At 42.5% G+C, this 18,109-nt stretch overlaps 1 protein-coding gene across 3 annotated transcripts in view; it reads left to right on the top strand.

Annotated features, from left to right (window-relative positions):
• plcl1 (phospholipase C like 1) overlaps positions 1 to 18,109 on the top strand; it is a 342,480-nt gene that overhangs the window by 211,299 nt on the left and 113,072 nt on the right. For all 3 annotated transcript variants that reach the window (XM_072261611.1, XM_072261609.1, XM_072261610.1), the window contains exon 3: positions 13,083 to 15,554. In XM_072261611.1, the coding sequence (XP_072117712.1) occupies positions 13,083 to 15,554 (2,472 nt within the window). The remainder of the gene's footprint in view (positions 1 to 13,082; positions 15,555 to 18,109) is intronic.

The raw sequence follows: 18,109 nt of genomic DNA, 5'->3' as shown, positions 1-18,109 counted from the left end.
CATTTCAGTGATTTAGATTTAAATACAAGTGGCATGATTAAGGAGTTTGCAGATGATACAGAAAATGCCATGTATTTGGTGGTAAGGAACTTGCCAGATTGACAGACATTTGAATTTCAAGTGAGTAAAGGGGCAAGAGGAAAGAATGCAAAAGGTGATGTTCAAGCATGTTTGGATAAACCATGGTCTTATTAAATGGAACAGGCTTGAGGAACTGGTTGATTTCTCTCCTGTTCTTATTTGTTAACTTCTTGCAAAACAGATAATAACTAGGTAAAAAAAAATGAGAGGTTATTAAGAAGAGTAAGAGATTCTGCAGATGCAGGAATTCCAAGCAACACACAAAATGCTGAAGGAACTCAGCAGGTCAGGCAGCGTCTATGGAAATGAATAAGCAGTTCAGTTTCAGGCCAAGACCCTTCTTCAGGACTAGAAAGGAAGGGAGAAGATGACATAAAAGGTGGGGCAGGGGAAGAAGCCCAATCACAAGCAAGAGAAAATCCGCAGATGCCGGTAATCCAAGCAACACACACAAAATGCTGAAGGAACTCAGCAGGCCTGGCAGCATCTACGGAAAAGAGTACAGTTGATGTTTCAGGCCGAGGCCCTTCATCGGGACTGGAGAAAACAGATGAGGACTCAGGATAAGGTAGGGGGAGGGGAGGAAGAAACACAAGGTGATAGGTGAAACTGGGAGAGGGAGGGAGGGTTGAAGTAAAGAGCTGGGAAGTTGATTGGTGAAAGATAAAGGGCTGGAGAAGGGAGAATCTGCTAGGAGATGACAAAAAGCTCTGGACCAAAGAAAAAGGGGGAGGATTGCTAGAGGGAAATGATGGGCAGGTAAGGAGGTAAGGTGAGAGGGAAAAAGGAATGGGGAATGGTGAAGGGGGGTAGGCATTACCAAAAGTTCGAGAAATAGATGTTGCTGCCAACAGTTTGGAGGCTACCCAGATGGAATATAAGGTGTTGCTCGTGAGTGTGGCCTCATTACGACAATAGAGGATGCCATAGACTGACATGTCAGAATCGGAATGGGGAGTGGAAGTAAAATGAATGGCCACTGGGAGATCCTGCTTTCTCTGGCAGATGGAGCGTAGGTGCACAGCACGCGGTCTCCCGACATACATGAGGCCACACTGGCAGCACTTGATACAGTAGATGACCTCAACAGACTCATGGGTGAAGTGGAAGGACTGGTTAGGACCCTGAATGGTGGTGAGGGAGGAAGTGTAGGGCAGGTGTAGCACTTGTTCTACTTGCAAGGATAGGTGCCAGGATGGGGATCAGTGGCGAGGGATGAATGGACAAGGGAGTCGTGTAGGGAGTGATCCCTGCGGAACACAGAAAGTGGGGGGAGGGGGAGGGAAAGATGTGCTTGGTGGTGGGATCCTATCAGAGATGGCAGAAGTTACGGAGAATTATGTGCTGGATGCGGAGGCTAGTGGGGTGGTAGATGAGGACAAGATAGAGACAGAGTGAATAGAGATAGGGGAGGGAGGTGTCAGAAATGGATCAGGTAAATTGGAGGGCAGGGTGGAAGTTGGAGGAAAAATTGATGAAGTCGATGAGCTCCATGTGGGTGCAGGAAGTTGCACTGCATGAGTCCCAGCTACGCCTGCTTTTTTCAGTCAGCCACATGGAACAGCCTATGTTCCAAACCTACACTGGTATCATTCCCCAACATTTCCTAAGCTACATCGATAACTGCATTGGTGCTGCTTCCTGCACCCGCGTGGAGTTTGTCAACTTCATGTGAGATGTGGCAGTCTTGGGGAAACGTCCCTCTCCCGCAGAGTCGCATCTGCCAGAAGTGCATACGGCTGGGCGATCTGGAAAACCATATAAGGAATCTGGAGCAGCAGCTGGATGACCTTCGACTCATAAGGGAGAATGAGGCAGTCATAGATGAGAACTACAGGGACGAGGTCACACCTAGGCTGTCGGAAGCAGGTCGTTGGGTGACAGTCAGAGGGGAGAAAGCGAAGGTGAGCAGACAGGTAGTGCAGAGCACCCCTGTAGCCATTCCCCTGCATAATAAGTTTACCGTCCTGGATACTATTGGCGGGGACGACTGACCAGGTGTGAGCCACGGTGGCAGGGCCTCCGGCACTGAGTCTGACCCGGTGGTGCAGAAGGGTAGGACGGGGAAGAGGAGAGTTGTCATCATTGGAGACTCTATAGTCAGGGGAGCTGACAGGAGATTTTGTGGACGTGAGAAGGACACCCGCATGGTTTGTTGTTGGGACCAACGACATAGGCAGGAAGAGGGATGAGGTCCTGAAGTGTGAGTTTCGGGAACTAGGCAGAAGACTGAAGAGCAGGACCTCAAGGGTGGCATTCTCAGGATTGCTGCCAGTGCTATGTGACAGTGATGGTAAGAATTGGAGGAGATGGCAGTTGAATGCATGGCTGAGGAGTTGGTGCAGGGAGCAGGGTTTTAGATTTTTGGATCATTGGGATCTCTTCAGGAGAAGGTGGGACCTGTACTGATTGGATGGATTGCACCTGAACTCAAGGGGGACCAATATCCTTGGAGGTAGGTTTGCTAGCATGGTTCGGGAGGGTTTAAACTAATTTTCAAGGGGGATGGGACCCAGAGTGATAGAGCAGTGAAAGAAGTGCATAGAGTAAAACCAGATCTAACATATAGAGAGGCTTTGAGGAAAGAGAAGCAGAATAAACAGTATAAAGACAGTAAGGTAGAAGGGCTGAAATGTGTGTACCTCAGTGCAAGAAGCATCAGGAACAAAGGTGATGAACTGAGAGCTTGGATACATACATGGAATTGTGATGCAGTGGCCATTACAGAGACTTGGCTGGCACCAGGGCAGGAATGGATTCTCAATATTCCTGGATTTCAGTACTTTAAAAGGGATAGAGAGGGCGGAAAAAGGGAGGAGGGGTGGCATTACTGGTCAGGGATACTATTACAGCTACAGAAAGGGTGAGTAATGTAGCAGGATCCTCTTTTGAATCAATATGGGTGGAAGTCAGGAACAGGAAGGGAGCAGTTTCTCTATTGGGGGTATTCTATAGGCCCCCTGGTAGCAGCAGAGATACAGAGGAGCCGATTGGGAGGCAGATTTTGGAAAGGTGCAAAAATAACAGGTTTGTTATCATGGGTTACTTTGACTTCCCTAATATTGATTGGCACCTGATTAGTTCCAAGGGTTTAGATGGGGCAGAGTTTGTTAAGTGTGTCCAGGACTGATTCCTGTCACAGTATGTGGACTGGCCGACTAGGGGGAATGCCATACTAGATCTAGTACTAGGTAATGAATCGGGTCAGGTCACAGATCTCTCAGTGGGTGAGCATCTGGGGGGACAGTGACCACCGCTCCCTGGCCTTTAGCATTATCATAGAAAAGGATAGAATCAGAGAGGACAGGAAAATTTTTAATTGGGGAAGAGTAAATTATGAGGCTATAAGGCTAGAACTTGCGGGTGTGAATTGGGATGATGTTTTTGCAGGGAAATATACTATGGACATATGGTCGATGTTTAGAGATCTTCTGCAGGATGTTAGGGATAAATTTGGCCCAGTGAGGAAGATAAAGAATGGTAGGGTGAAGGAACCATGGGTGACAAGTGAGGTGGAAAATTTAGTCAGGTGGAAGAAGGCAGCATAAATGAGTTTTAGAAAGCAAGGATCAGATGGGTCTATTGAGGAATATAGGGAAGCAAGAAAGGAGCTTAAGAAGGGGAAGAGAAGAGCAAGAAGGGGGCATGAGAAGGCCTTGGCGAGTAGGGTAAAGGAAAACCCCAAGGCATTCTTCAATTATATGAAGAAAAAAAGGATGACAGGAGTGAAGGTAGGACCGATTAGAGATAAAGATGGAGAGATGTGCCTGGAGGCTGTGGAAGTGAGTGAGGTCCTCAATGAATACTTCTCTTCGGTATTCACCAATGAGAGGGAACTTGATGATGGTGAGGACAATATGAGTGAGGTTGATGATCTGGAGCATGTTGATATTAAGGGAGAGGAGGTGTTGGAGTTGTTAAAATACATTAGGACGGATAAGTCCCCGGGGCCTGATGGAATATTCCCCAGGCTGCTTCATGAGGCGAGAGAAGAGATTGCTGAGCCTCTGCCTAGGATCTTTATGTCCTCGTTGTCCACGGGAATGGTATCGGAGGATTGGAGGGAGGCGAATGTTGTCCCCTTGTTCAAAAAAGGTCATAGGGATAGTCTGGGTAATTATAGACCAGTGAGCCTTACGTCTGTGGTGGGAAAGCTGTTGGAAAAGATTCTTGGAGGTAGGATCTATGGACATTTAGAGAATCATGGTCTGATCAGGGACAGTCAACATGGCTTTGTAAAGGGCAGATCGTGTCTAACAAGCCTGATAGAGTTCTTTGAGGAGGTGACCAGACATATAGATGAGGGTAGTGTAGTGGATGTGATCTATATGGATTTTAGTAAGGCATTTGACAAGGTAGGCTTATTTAGAAAGTCAGAAGGCATTGGATCCAGGGAAGTTTGACCCGGTGGATTCAGAATTGGCTTGCCTGCAGAAGGCAGAGGGTCGTGGTGGAGGGAGTACATTCAGATTGGAGGATTGTGACTAGTGGTGTCCTACAAGGATCTGTTCTGGGACCTCTACTTTTCATGATTTTTATTAACGACCTAGATGTTGGGGTTGAAGGGTTTGTTGGCAAGTTTGCAGACGACACAAAGGTTGGTGGTGTTGTAGATAGTGTAGAGGATTGTCAAAGATTGCAGAGAGACATTGATAGGATGCAGAAGTGGGCTGAGAAGTGGCAGATGGAGTTCAACCCGGAGAAGTGTGAGGTGGTACACTTTGGAAGGACAAACTCCAAGGCAGAGTACAAAGTAAATGGCAGGATACTTGGTAATGTGGAAGAGCAGAGGCATCTGGGGGTACATGTCCACAGATCCCTGAAAGTTGCCTCACAGGTGGATAGGGTAGTTAAGAAAGCTTATCGGGTGTTAGCTTTCATAAGTTGAGGGATAGAGTTTAAGAGTCGCGATGTAATGATGCAGCTCTATAAAACTCTGGTTAGGCCACACTTGGAGTACTGTGTTCAGTTCTGGTCGCCTCACTATAGGAAGAATGTGGACGCATTGGAAAGGGTACAGAGGAGATTTACCAGGATGCTGCCTGGTTTAGAGAGTATGCATTATGATCAGAGATTAAGGGAGCTAGGGCTTTACTCTTTGGAGAGAAGGAGAATGAGAGGAGACATGATAGAGGTGTACAATATAATAAGAGGAATAGTTAGAGTGGATAGCCAGTGCCTCTTCTTCAGGGCACCACTGCTCAATACATGCTTTAAGGTAAGGGGTGGGAAGTTCAAGGGGAATATTAGAGGAAGGTTTTTCACTCAGAGAGTGGTTGGTGCGTGGAATGCACTGCCTGAGTCAGTGGTGGAGGCAGATACACTAGTCAAGTTTAAGAGACTACTAGACAGGTAGATGGAGGAATTTAAGGTGGGGGCTTATATGGGAGGCAGGGTTTGAGTGTCGGCACAACATTGTGGGCCGAAGGGCCTGTACTGTGCTGTACTATTCTATGTTCTACGTTCATCACTTTGCCTCCAACTTCCACCCTGCCCTCAAATTTACCTGGTCCAGTTCCAACACACGTACTTCCCTTTTCTCGATCTCTGTCAATCTCTGGAGACAGCTTATCTACTGATGTCTATTATAAACCGACTGACTCTCACAGCTACCTGGACTATACCTCTTCTCACCCTATAACTTGTAAAACTGCCATTCACTCTCAATTTCTCCATCTCCACCACATCTGCTCTCGGGATGAGGTTTTTCATTCCAGAACTAAGGAGATGTCCTTTTTCTTCAAAGAAAGGGGCTTTCGTTCTTCCACCATCAATGCCAATCTCAACTGCATCTCTTCTATTTCACGCATGTCTGCCCTCACCTCATCCTCCAAAGACCCCACCAGAGATAGTGTCACCCTTGTCCCACCATCCCACCAGCCTCCACATCATCCAGCACGTAATTCTCCATAACTTCCACAATGTCTGACGGGATCCCAACACCAAGTACAACTGACCCCCCACCCCCCCCACTTTCTGCTTTCTGTGGAGATTGCACCTATACAACTCACTTGTCCATTTGTCCCTCCCCACTGATCTCCCTCCTGGCACTTATCTGTGGAAGTGCTACACTTGCCCTTACACCTTCTCCCTCAGTACCATTCATTGCCCCAAACAGTCCTTCCAGGTGATGTGGCACTTCACCCGTGAGTCTGATGAGGTCATCTGCTGTATCCAGTGCTCCCAATGTGGCCTCCTGTATATCGGTGAGATTGATGTAGATTGGCAGACCGCTTTGCCAAGCACTCCATCTGCCAGAAAAAGCAAGATCTCCCAGTGGCCACCTATTTTAATTCCACTTTCCATTCCCATTCTGACATAAAGCAGTGAAGGCTACCTCAGTAAATATATTTAAAAGAAGTTTGGATAGTAGGGGAATTAAGGGTTATGGGGAAAGGCAGGTAGGTGGAATCAAGTCCATGGCCAGATCAGCCATGATCTTATTGAATGGTGGAACAGACTCAACGGGTCAGATGGCCTACTCCTGTTTCTATTTCTTATGTGCTTATGTCAGTCCATGGCCTCCTGTACTGTCGTGATGAGACCACACTGAGGCTGGAGCAGCAACACCTTATTTCATCTGGTTAGCCTCCAACCTGATGGCATGAACATCGATTTCTTGAACTTCTGTAATGGCTTCCCCCACCCCTTCACCATTATCCATTTCCCTCTGTCACCTTATCTCCTTACATGCCCATCACCTCCCTCTGGTGCTCCTCCCCATTTTCTTTCTTCCAAGGCCTCTGTCCTCACCTATCAGATTTCTCCTTCTCCAGCCCTGCATCTCTTTCACCAATCGACTTCCCAGCTCTTTACTTCACCCCTGCCTCACCCTTCTGGTTTCACCTATCACCTTGTGTTTCTTCCTGTTCCCCACTCCCCACCTTCTTCCTCTGTCTCCTCGTTTTTTTTCTTCAGTCCTGATGAAGGGTCTCGACACAAAATGTCAAGACTATACTTTTTTCCATAGCTGCTGCTTGGCCTTCTGAATTGCTCCAGCATTTTGTGTGTGTTGTTGGGAGGGGAAAAAAGATAGCCAGAAGGTGTTAGGTGAAGCTAAGTGAGTCGGAAACAAAGGGCTGGAGTAGAAGGAATCTGAGAGAAGAGAAGAATGGACCATGGGAGAAGGGAAAAGGAGGGGCACCAGGGGAAGTGATAGGCAGCTGAGAAGAACAGCTAAGAGGCCAGAATGGAGAATAGAAGAAGAAGGAAGGGGGAGGGAAATTTTTACTGGAAGGAAAAATTGTTGTTCATGCCATCTAGTTCGAGGATACTCAGATGGAATATGAGAGTGGCCTCATCATGGCAAAAGAGGAGGCTATGGACCAACATGTTGGAATGGGAGTGGGGATAGGAATTACAATTGTTGGCCACTTGGAAATTCTGTTCCTGGCTGATAAAGCTGAGGTGCTCGAGAAAGCAATCCACCAATTTACATTGGGTTTCACCAATATAGAAGAGGCTGGATCAGGAGCACCATAGATGATCCAATAGATTTGTACAGTAGATGACCCAATAGATTTGTAGGTGAAGTGTACCTCACCTGGAATGACTGCTTGGGGCCCTGAATGGAGGTAAGGGAGAAAGTAAATGGGCCGGTGTAGCATTTCTGTTGCATGCCGGGGTATGTGCCAGGAGGATGTTCAGTGGGGAGGGGTGAATGGACAAGGGAATTATGGAGGGAGCAATCCCTATAGAAAGTGGAGAGTAGGGGAGAGGTCAGATGTGTTTGCTGGTAGAATCCTATTGAAAATTGTGGACAATGTGGAGTATAATGTGTTGAATGTGGAGACTCCTAGGATGGTAGATGGAGACAAGAGGAACGCTATCCCTGTCAAGCCGGCAGGAAGATGGGGTGACCCCGGCTGTCTGGGTGACGGATGGAGGAGATGTGGGTGAAAGCAGCATCAAAGGCAAACACTGTTCTTTGAAGTAAGAGGATATCTCTGATGTCCTGGAAAGGAACATTTTATCCTGGGAACAGATATATAGAGTCGAAGGAAATGACAAAGTCAAGGGCAGTTTTAGAGGAGAAAGGATGGGAAAAGGTGTAGCCAAAATAGTTGTGGGAATTGGTAGGTTTAGAAAAGATATTGGTAGACATTTTGTCTCTGGAGCTAGTGACAGATCAAAAAAGGAGAGGGGGATGTCAGAAATAGACAAAGTGAATATAAGGGGAGGGTGGAAGTTTGAGGCGAAGTATTTAGTAGGTGCACTTTTGGCAGCAATTACAGCCTTGAGTCTGTGTGGATAGGTCTCTATTAGTTTTGCACATCTGGACATTATAATTTTTCCCCATTCTTCTTTACAAAACTGCTCAAGCTCTATCAGATTGCATAGGGATCGCGAGTGAGTAGCCCTCTCAAGTCTAGCTCAAAATTCTCAACTGGATTGAGGTCTGGACTCTGGGGACTCTGACTTGGCCACTTCCAGTGCATTAACGTTTTTGTTTTTAAACCATCCCTGTATAGCTTTGGCTTTATGCTTGGGGTCATTGTCTTGCTGGAAAACAAATCTTCTCCCAAGTCACAGTTCTCTCGCAGACTGCATCAGGTTTTCCTCCAGAATTTCCCTGTATTTTGCTTACACCAAACATAGCATTTAGTCTGATGGCCAAAAAGCTCAATTTTGATTTCATCAGACCATAGAAATTTCTTCCAACTGACTTCAGTGTCTTTCATATGACTTCTGGCAAACTCTAGCCAAGATTTCATGTGAGTTTTTTTTCTAACGGTGGCTTTCTCTTTGCCACGCTGCCATAAAGCTGAGACTGAAGTACCCAGGCAACAGCTGAAAGCACAGTTTCTCCCATCTCAACCAATGAAGCCTGTAACTCCTCCAGAGATGTCATAGGTCTCTTGGTGACCTCCCTCACTAGTCCCCTTCTTGTACAGTCACTCAATTTTTGAGGACAGCCAATAGTGATGATTGATCGATTTATTCCAAGTGATACTCAGTGACTTGGAAATTTTCTGGTAACCCTCTCCTGACTTGTGCTTTTCAATAACCTTTTCACAGAGATGCTTGGAGTGTTCTTTTATCTTCATGGTACAGTTTTTGCTAGGATACTGACTCACCTGCAGCTGGACCTTCCAGATACAAGGGTATTTTTACTGCAATCAATTGAAACACCTTGACTGCACACAGATGATCTCCATTTTAACTAATTATGTGACTTCTAAAACCAATTGGCTGCACCAGTGATGATTTGGTGTGTCATATTAAAGGAGTGAATACTTAGGCAATCAATTATTTTGTGTTTTATATTTGTAATTAACTTAGATCACCTTGTAGAGATCTGTTTTCACTTTGACATGAAAATGTATTTTTCTGGTGATCAGTGTCAAAAAAAAGCCAAATTAAATGCACTGCGATTCAATGTTGTAAAACGATAAACCATGAAAATTTCTGGGGGGATGGTGGTGAATACTTTTTGTAGGCATTGTAATTCAAATGTAATCTGCTGAATATAACATACTAATTCTTTCAAAATACTGCAATGAAATCAGGGCTGGAAGAATAAAAATATCTTTTTTTATCTGCTAAGTTTCTTCTATGGATATAGCTTGTACTAACAAAGTAGAGAAAAAATATATTAACTTCTGATATTCCTCCATTTAATGTGGGAATTTCTAGGTGATCTGATTTGGTCCAGCAGTGATGAACTGTACTTGGAATAGTAGGGGCTTGTATTTATGTTCTGCTGCTTATCCTTATCTAACAAACTTAAGCAAGGCCTCTTTCAGGTTGCCATACAGTAATCTATCATTACAGAGGAAAATGGATGTGGTCCAGACACACAGGGTCATCTGGACTGACACAATCAATTTGTAGTAATGTAAACAAATGCTTTAGTTTATGGAAAGCTTCTGACCTTCCGGTAGAGATTTAGTGGACCAGACCTTGTGCAGAATTCCCACACAACACTGAAATCTTGAACTTGTTGACCATTTCTTAGTTGCATTTTCCTGACTGTACTCTGATGATGGACACCTCTTGGAGCCCACCATAAGGGCACAAATTTGTACAAATTTCACAGCTGGGAAATCTACCCCTTGAATCTGGGTTCAATAAATCAGGCAGCAGATATAAAAATCACAAAAAACAGATGGACATCTGTAAGGACCCCAGTTATTTACTAATTTCCAGCAGGGAACAGTTTGCTCGTCCTCCTGTATTAGTTTTACGGATAGCGCATGCAATGAACTTGAATGCATTGGTAACAAATACTGGTTTGTCAATGTTGTTCACATCCTAAGATCAAAAAAATGCAGGCCAACATAGGTGGCAAGATGGTACCGGTGATCAACTGTGATACCTTGCAGACAGCTTGCTGGATACTTCTGAACTGCGATCATTTACGGCCTGTAATTTCCCTTTTAAGAATGTATTTATTGGCCAACTGAATAATCTGGCAGTTCTACAATCTTTAAGGGATTCAGGGTGGATGAGATTCTGTGTTGATTCCTAATGGGAGAATATGAACTCATGGTCAGCTCCATTACTCACTTTGGGAACTTCAGGGACTCAGCAGTTCATGTTCCTTGCGTTTTTTTTTGTTTACTTTTTTTCCTATTTGCACGATTTGATTGGGGTGCTTCAGCAGTGAACTAACTCTGCAGCTGTGGCCTGTAGCGTGTGCTGAGGACTCACTTTTGGGGATCTCCGGTTAATGTTATCTATTTACTTGTTATTTTTTGCATAATTTGTTCTTTCTTTGCACATTGGGTGTTTGATGGTCTTGTGTAGAGTTTTCCTTTGAACGGGTTCTGTTGTGTTTCTTTGTTTGGTGGCTGCCTGCAAGAAAACAAATCTCAAGATTTTATACCATATATATACTTTGGTAATAAATGTACTTTGAACTTGGAACTTTGAATGACTGGCTTATGGCTTGACTTCTGGAAATTCTGACATAGGAAAGAATTTACGTAACTTTAGTAATTTCAAATGTCTGGAGGATGTATAAACAGCAAAACATGTTTCTTCTTTCCTTCCACTTTTAGTAATTGATACTTTTTATCATTCTTAGATGCTTTTTTAGAATACTGTAGAGGTGCGGTTTCTCATGTTAAATGTTTTTTTGTGTTTTTTCCAACTCATGGACCAAATTGAACTTCTGTAAAGATGGAACACATTCATTACCCAGGGATGGCCTGGACCAAATTGAACTTCTGTAAAGATGGAACGCATTCATTACCCAGGGATGGCCTATACCCAACTACTCCTAAAACGACAGGAGAAAATGCTGGATACTCTGACATATGGGGGAAGCAAGGGAAGATACAATGGAGGTTCTGGAAGTAATCTTCTAATCCTTTCCAGATACAGGCTGTGGTTCATGGAGGAATGTAAATACAGTGGATTCTGGTTCATTGGGACACATTGGAACTAGTATATTTTGGCCAGATTCAGGTGTTGTCCCAATTAGCTGAAGTTTCCTGGAAATAGTTAAAAGGTGTATTAAAAAAAATTACCATTTAACTGAGTAAGAAATTAGGTATTTAAATTAATTCCAGAACAAATTAGAACATACCAATACTACAGTACACTAAAACTGTGCATTAGTTCTGAAGAATTATCAGTGGAGGAATTCATCCAGTGTACGCTGTTCTGTTCTTTTGACTGTAAATGAACAGTGCAAATAATGTACTGCCTTTATACAATGATTTTGACAACTGCATCCTCCAAATCTTCATTTTCATTGTAACATTCATGATAATAGTTGATTCATTCGCATTCTCCATAGTTCCTAACTTGCTGCAGTAGTGAAATTGTTTCATTTTCACTCCTGGCCATTTGTGGCATCTCCAAGCCTAAGTGCTTGAAACCACAGTGAACAAAACAATTCTGAATTGTGTTACTGCTTATTTCTTGCCAACTATAAGTGACAAAAATCACTGCTTTTTGAACACAAGCACATGCAGCTGATGTAATTTAAAAACTGTTCACTCAAAGCACAAAGTCTAATGGCTACACAAGCGCATGTGACTAACACTAGTAGAAACTGTTTGGCAACAGTCTCCTGTCCTAATTAAGTGGCATAGTGCCCCAAATAAATGAAGGGAATCCTCGCTATATTCTGAATTAGGTTTTGTTCTTTATGAGTTGCCCTAAATAAGTGGTTGCTCCGATTGACTGATGGCCTAATTAACCAAAATCCACTGCATGGTACAATTGCCAATAAAAGTGGAAGGGGATAAAATGAGTACCTACAGATCAGTCAGTCAAATTTTAATAATGGAAGATTCTGAATGTTAGTACTAACCATCTTTAGATTGAAATTATTTAAGCATGATCATTATGGATTTGTTAAAGACCAGGCTGGTTTTTGTTTGATAAGTTAATGGGGAGATTGACAAGGGTAGTGCCTTTGATGGAGTCTGTATGGATTTTAGAAGGCCTTTGACAAGATTCCACTTGCAAGGCTAATCAGAAAACACAGGGATCATCCTCATTTGGATCAAAAATACTCTCAGTTGCTGCTGTGCAGAACAAATAGATGGGCTCTTTTTTGGAGAACAAGAACTCTGGGGCATTAACGTCTAAAATGTAAACTTATTCAAATAATCGATTAGCATATAAAATATATTTAAATATTGGGGGGATATTTTCTTGGGAAACCTGGATGCCAGTAAATGTCAGTGATTCTGTATTTAATCAATCCCCATGATCTCAAGTAGGTGTAATCAATAGAGATTAGTGAATTACACTCCTTTCATTTGCCTTCCTATGCCTTGGAGTCTAGAAGTCCTGGTCTACACCTGGGGCTACTAATAGATATTTTGTCATCTGAAAATTGAAAATATAGGTTGATAAGTGGAGGTTGTACTGCATTATTGGAGGTGCTAATTTTTAAAACTTTTATCTTGGGCGGCGAGGATCAAATACCTTATGACCAGTGGAGAGGAAAAAGAATGGAAAACAAAATAATAGCCCATAGTTCAGTAATATAGAAATGTGATGATTGTTCTTATATTATTTGTTTTGTACTTGTTCTACAGGATTCCACAAGACAGAGACAGGAGCGGAAGAAAACTGTTTCATTCAGTAGTATGCCTTCCGAAAGAAAAATTAGCAGTGCCACTGACTGCATTAGCTTCATGCAGGCTGGCTGTGAGCTGAAGAAAGTGCGTTCAAATACTCGCATCTACAGTCGCTTCTTCACTTTAGATCTTGACCTTCTGGCTTTGCGTTGGGAACCATCCAAAAAGGACCCTGATAAGGCTAAACTTGATGTTTCTCTGTTTAAAGAAGTTAGAGTTGGAAAAAACACAGAGACTTTCAGAAGTTGTGCAGTTGTGGATCAGATTTGTGAAGACTGTTCCTTCTCATTAATATATGGGGATAATTATGAGTCATTGGACCTCGTAGCAAGTTCTGCAGATGTCGCTAACATTTGGGTGACAGGCTTACGGTATATTGCTTTACATGGTAAGGAAGCTCTGTATTTGATCGAAAATGACCAGAATACACCAAGGACTAAGTGGCTCCATTCTGTGTTTGATGAGGCTGATATAGATGGCAATGGAATTATGTTAGAAGACACTGCAGTGAAACTGATAAAGAATCTCAATCCAGGTTTGAAGGAGGCCAGAATCAGAATTAAATTTAGAGAGGTACAGAAACGTAAAGAGAAGCTAACTACAAGGGTAACAAAGGAGGAGTTTTCCGATGTCTACAGTGATTTGTGCACTAGGCCTGAAGTATATTTCTTACTTGTTCAAATATCCAGGAATAAAGAATACCTAGATGCCAAAGATTTAATGTTATTTTTAGAAACAGAACAAGGAATGATACACGCCACAAAGGAAATGTGTCTCGATATTATAAAGAGATACGAACCTTCGCAACAAGGTCAGCTGCAGGGTTACCTTAGTATTGATGGTTTTACTCGATATCTGTTATCAGCAGAGTGCAGCATATTTGATCCAGAACACAATAAAGTCTGTCAGGATATGACTCAGCCATTGTCCCATTATTATATCAATGCATCTTACAACACCTATCTGAAAGAAAGCAATATTAAAGGTCCATCTGATGTGCATGGATATGTTAAGGCCTTGAAATTGGGCTGTAGAAGTATTGAGCTTGATGTGTATAATGGTCCAAATAATGAGCCAGTTGTCAGTAAACGCAACAATGTGACCTCACCAATCCCCTTCTGTAATGTAATTGAAGTGATTAATAAATATGCGTTTTTAACTTCTGAGTACCCTTTGATTGTATCCTTGCGAAATCACTGCACAGTAGAACAACAAAAAGTGATGGCTCAGAAAATGAAAAAGACCTTTGGAGAAAAATTATATACGGAGCCCCCAAATTTAGCAGACAGCTACCTTCCTGCACCAGAAAACCTGAAGGGAAAAATTATCTTGAAGGGAAAAAAACTAGCACTAAACAATGATTTATCAGAAGGTGACGTGACAGATGAAGATGAAGAAGTACTAGTTTCCAGAAGGTTGACTGATACATTTTTTGTTGCTAAGCGTACAATTCGATTGTGTAGGGAACTCTCTGATCTGGTCACACTGTGTCAGACTGTGCGGTTCACAGATTTTCAGTATTCAATGAAGAACCAGAAATATTGGGAAATATGCAACTTCATTGAATCTGATGCAAGGATATTGGCAAATGAATTACCAGGAGACTTTGTGAACTACAATAAAAAGTTTCTGTCACGTGTTTTTCCTTCTCTCTTGGGTATAGAATCAAGCAATTTGAATCCACAAGAATTCTGGAATTGTGGCTGTCAGTTGGTGGCCATCAACTGCCAGATCCCAGGCCCAATGTTGGATCTTAATGTTGGCTGGTTTCGTCAGAACGGTTGCTGTGGTTACGTTTTACGGCCTGCGATCATGCGTGATGAGCTGTCCTATTTCAGTGCCAACACTGAGGGAGTGTTTCCAGGAGTCTCACCTCAGGTTCTACATATAAAAATAATCAGTGGTCAGAAATTTCCAAAGCCTAAAGGTTCTGGTACAAAAGGAGATGTCGTAGATCCATATGTTTTTGTGGAAATTCATGGAATTCCTGTGGATTGTGCAGAAATGAGAACCAGGACAATCCATCAAAATGGAGAGAACCCTATGTTTGATGAAAGCTTGGAGTTTGAAATTAATCTTCCTGAGCTTGCAATGGTTCGATTTGTTGCTTTAGACGATGACTACATTGGGGATGAATTTATTGGCCAGTACTCTATCCCATTTGAGTGTCTGCAGTCTGGATATCGACATGTTCCTCTATACACATTCACTGGGGAAGAAATTGAACTTGCTACGCTTTTTGTTCATGTTGCAATCACTGATCGACGAGGTGGAGGAAAGGCTCACAGACGTGGTCATTCAGTTAGAAAAGTGAAGAACACAATAAAATACACCATGTTAAGGACTACTGGGATTAAAATTATTGATGATACATTCAAAGTTGCAGGCCATCCATTACGAGAAGCTGCAGATATCAGAGAAACTGTGCAGGTAATAAATTATTGAAGATGAAATGAAATTATATAATATTTAGAATTGCTTTTGGATCATATGCACTAAATATCTAATAATTTTTTTGAATTTGAGGACATAACTATTTTTGCTAAATGACAATTTATTTCCCCACCTTACTACCTCTTCTCTCCAATACTGACAACCCCAGAGTTACAGCCACTCGGATTACAGAAATTTATTCTTGAAGAATTCACAAATCACCACCCAAAATAAGCCAAGTAAATAAATATAGTTTTTTTCCAAGTTGTATTTCTTGACATACATTCAGAGGTGACAGATACTGAGGGGCCACTTTGAGACCAGTGACCATGGTCCTCTTTGTTTTAAAATAGTTATAGAAAAGGACAGAAGTGGTCCAAAGTTTTAAGTTTGAAATTGGGGCATGGTAAATTTTGATGGTATGACACAGGCTTGCAATGGTTGATTTCAGTAGGCTGTTTGCAGATAAAGAGACAACAGGCAAGTTGGTGGAGTTTAAAGATGAGATAGTGAAAGCTCATGGTCTGCATGTTCCTGTTCTAGGGAAAGACTAGAAAGAGAATGGAACCCTGGATTTTGAGGAATATGGAGGCTCTGACCAGGAAATAGAATCAGGGATGGGTCAGGTATCGGCAGGGTATAGGGGATGCAGGAATGCAATCTAGAAGGAAATCAGGAGGGCAAAAGGGAGATATGACAGAAAATTGGGGAAATCCAAAGAGATTTTATCAGCACATTAGGGAAAGAGAAACTAGAAAAAGAATAGAGTCCCTCATAACCAAAGGGGATATCTTTGAATGAGCTGCAGGAATGGGCAAGGACTTTTATGAATATTTCTCCCCTGCTTTTACCATAGAGAAACACATGAGGACTTCTGAACTAACAAAAATAAATGAGGATGTCTTGTGGATAGCCTGCATTACAGTATTTATCAAAATTGAATTTGTCATTTTGTCATATGCACAAGTACATGTATGGACGGGTGAAAGGGAAACTTATTTGCAGCTGCATTACAGGCATCATATAAGGAGCGTTCATAAGAAAAACATGTATTAACCAATACAGGAAGTGCTGGATGTCTTAAAAATTATGAAGGTAGACAACTCTCCAGTGCCTGACTTATATATATCTAAGAACACTGGGAGGCTAGAGAAGAATTTACAGGAGCTCTGGCAGAGATATTTGCATTATTGTTAACCAAGGGTGTGGTGCTGGTAGAGTAAATATGGTGCCTTTATTTAAGAAGGTTGGTAAAAAAAAATCCTGGGAACAATAGACCAGTATGTTTGACATTGATGATACTTAAATTATTGGCGAGGATTCTGAGGGTTTAAATATACATACATTGGAGAGATAGGTTAATTAGGGTAGTTAACATGGCTTTGTGCATGGGAGATCATGTTTTACAACTTATGACTTGAATGAGTTTTTGATGATGTGAGCAAGGAAGCTGATGAGGACAGGGCAGTAGGCATGGTTTATATGGGCTTAAATAAGGCCGCATGGTAGGGACTGTGCTGGAAGGTTAGATATCATGGAATCCAGAGAGCTGCCTAATTGCATGCACAATTGGCTTTTTGGTAGAAAGCAGATGATGATGGTGGAAGGTTGATTCTCAGACTGGTGGCCTGTGATAGCCGGTGTGACTCTGGGGTTGATGCTGAATCCATTGTTCTTTGTTTTCTAGTTCTACAGTTTGGATCAGAATGTACTTGGCATGGTTAGTAATATGTGGTATAGTGACAATGAAGAAGGTTATCAAAGTTATGGTCTTGTGAGGTGTTGTAATTTGGAAAGCTGGATGCAGGTAGAACTTTCACAGTGAACAGTAGGTCCCTGAGGAATGCTGTAGAACAGAAAAACCTTGGAGTCGAAGTGCATGGTTTACTGAAAATGGAGTCATAGTTAGACAAGGTGGTGAAGAAAGCTTTTGACATGTTGGCTTTTTTGAGTTGACTATAAAAATTGGGAGGTCATGGTGCAGGTGAAGTCACACTTGGGTATTGTGTTCCATTTTGGTCATCTTGTTACAGCAGAGATTAAATTGGAAAGAGTGCAATAAAGGTTTACAAGAATATTGTCAGAACTTGAGGGACTGAGTTATAGGGAGAGGTTGGATGTGCTAGGATTTTAGAGAGTGGCAAACTAACAGCTGATTTTATATGGATATATAAAATAATGAGGGGCATAGATTGGGTGAATGCACCCAGTCTTCTGTCCTGGTTTTGGGGTGGGGGTCAAGAACTGGAAGGCATAGTTTTAAGGTGAGAGGGGAAGATTTAATAGGGCACATCTCACAAATTTGAGCAAATTGGAATCTCGTGCATCTATTTATGGTCTCAACTTCCTTATCTTTGTGAACTCTTCTAGTTCTATAATCTGATGGGTATCTCTGCTTTTCCAAATATGAGATCTTGAGTATCCCCAGTCAAAATTGCTCCACAACTGATGGCAGCTGGAGGCTCTAAGCTGCCGAGGTTCATCTTTCTTTTTAAGGACATTTGCAAAGATCATCTCTGAATATTTCTGATTATATTCCTACTATCCCCAAA

This window comes from Mobula birostris, chromosome 6 (assembly GCF_030028105.1).
Source record: "Mobula birostris isolate sMobBir1 chromosome 6, sMobBir1.hap1, whole genome shotgun sequence".
NCBI classification, from domain to species: domain Eukaryota; kingdom Metazoa; phylum Chordata; class Chondrichthyes; order Myliobatiformes; family Myliobatidae; genus Mobula; species Mobula birostris.
The sequence above is the reverse complement of the archived record's forward strand: the minus strand, read 5'-3'. Positions and strand labels throughout refer to the sequence as shown.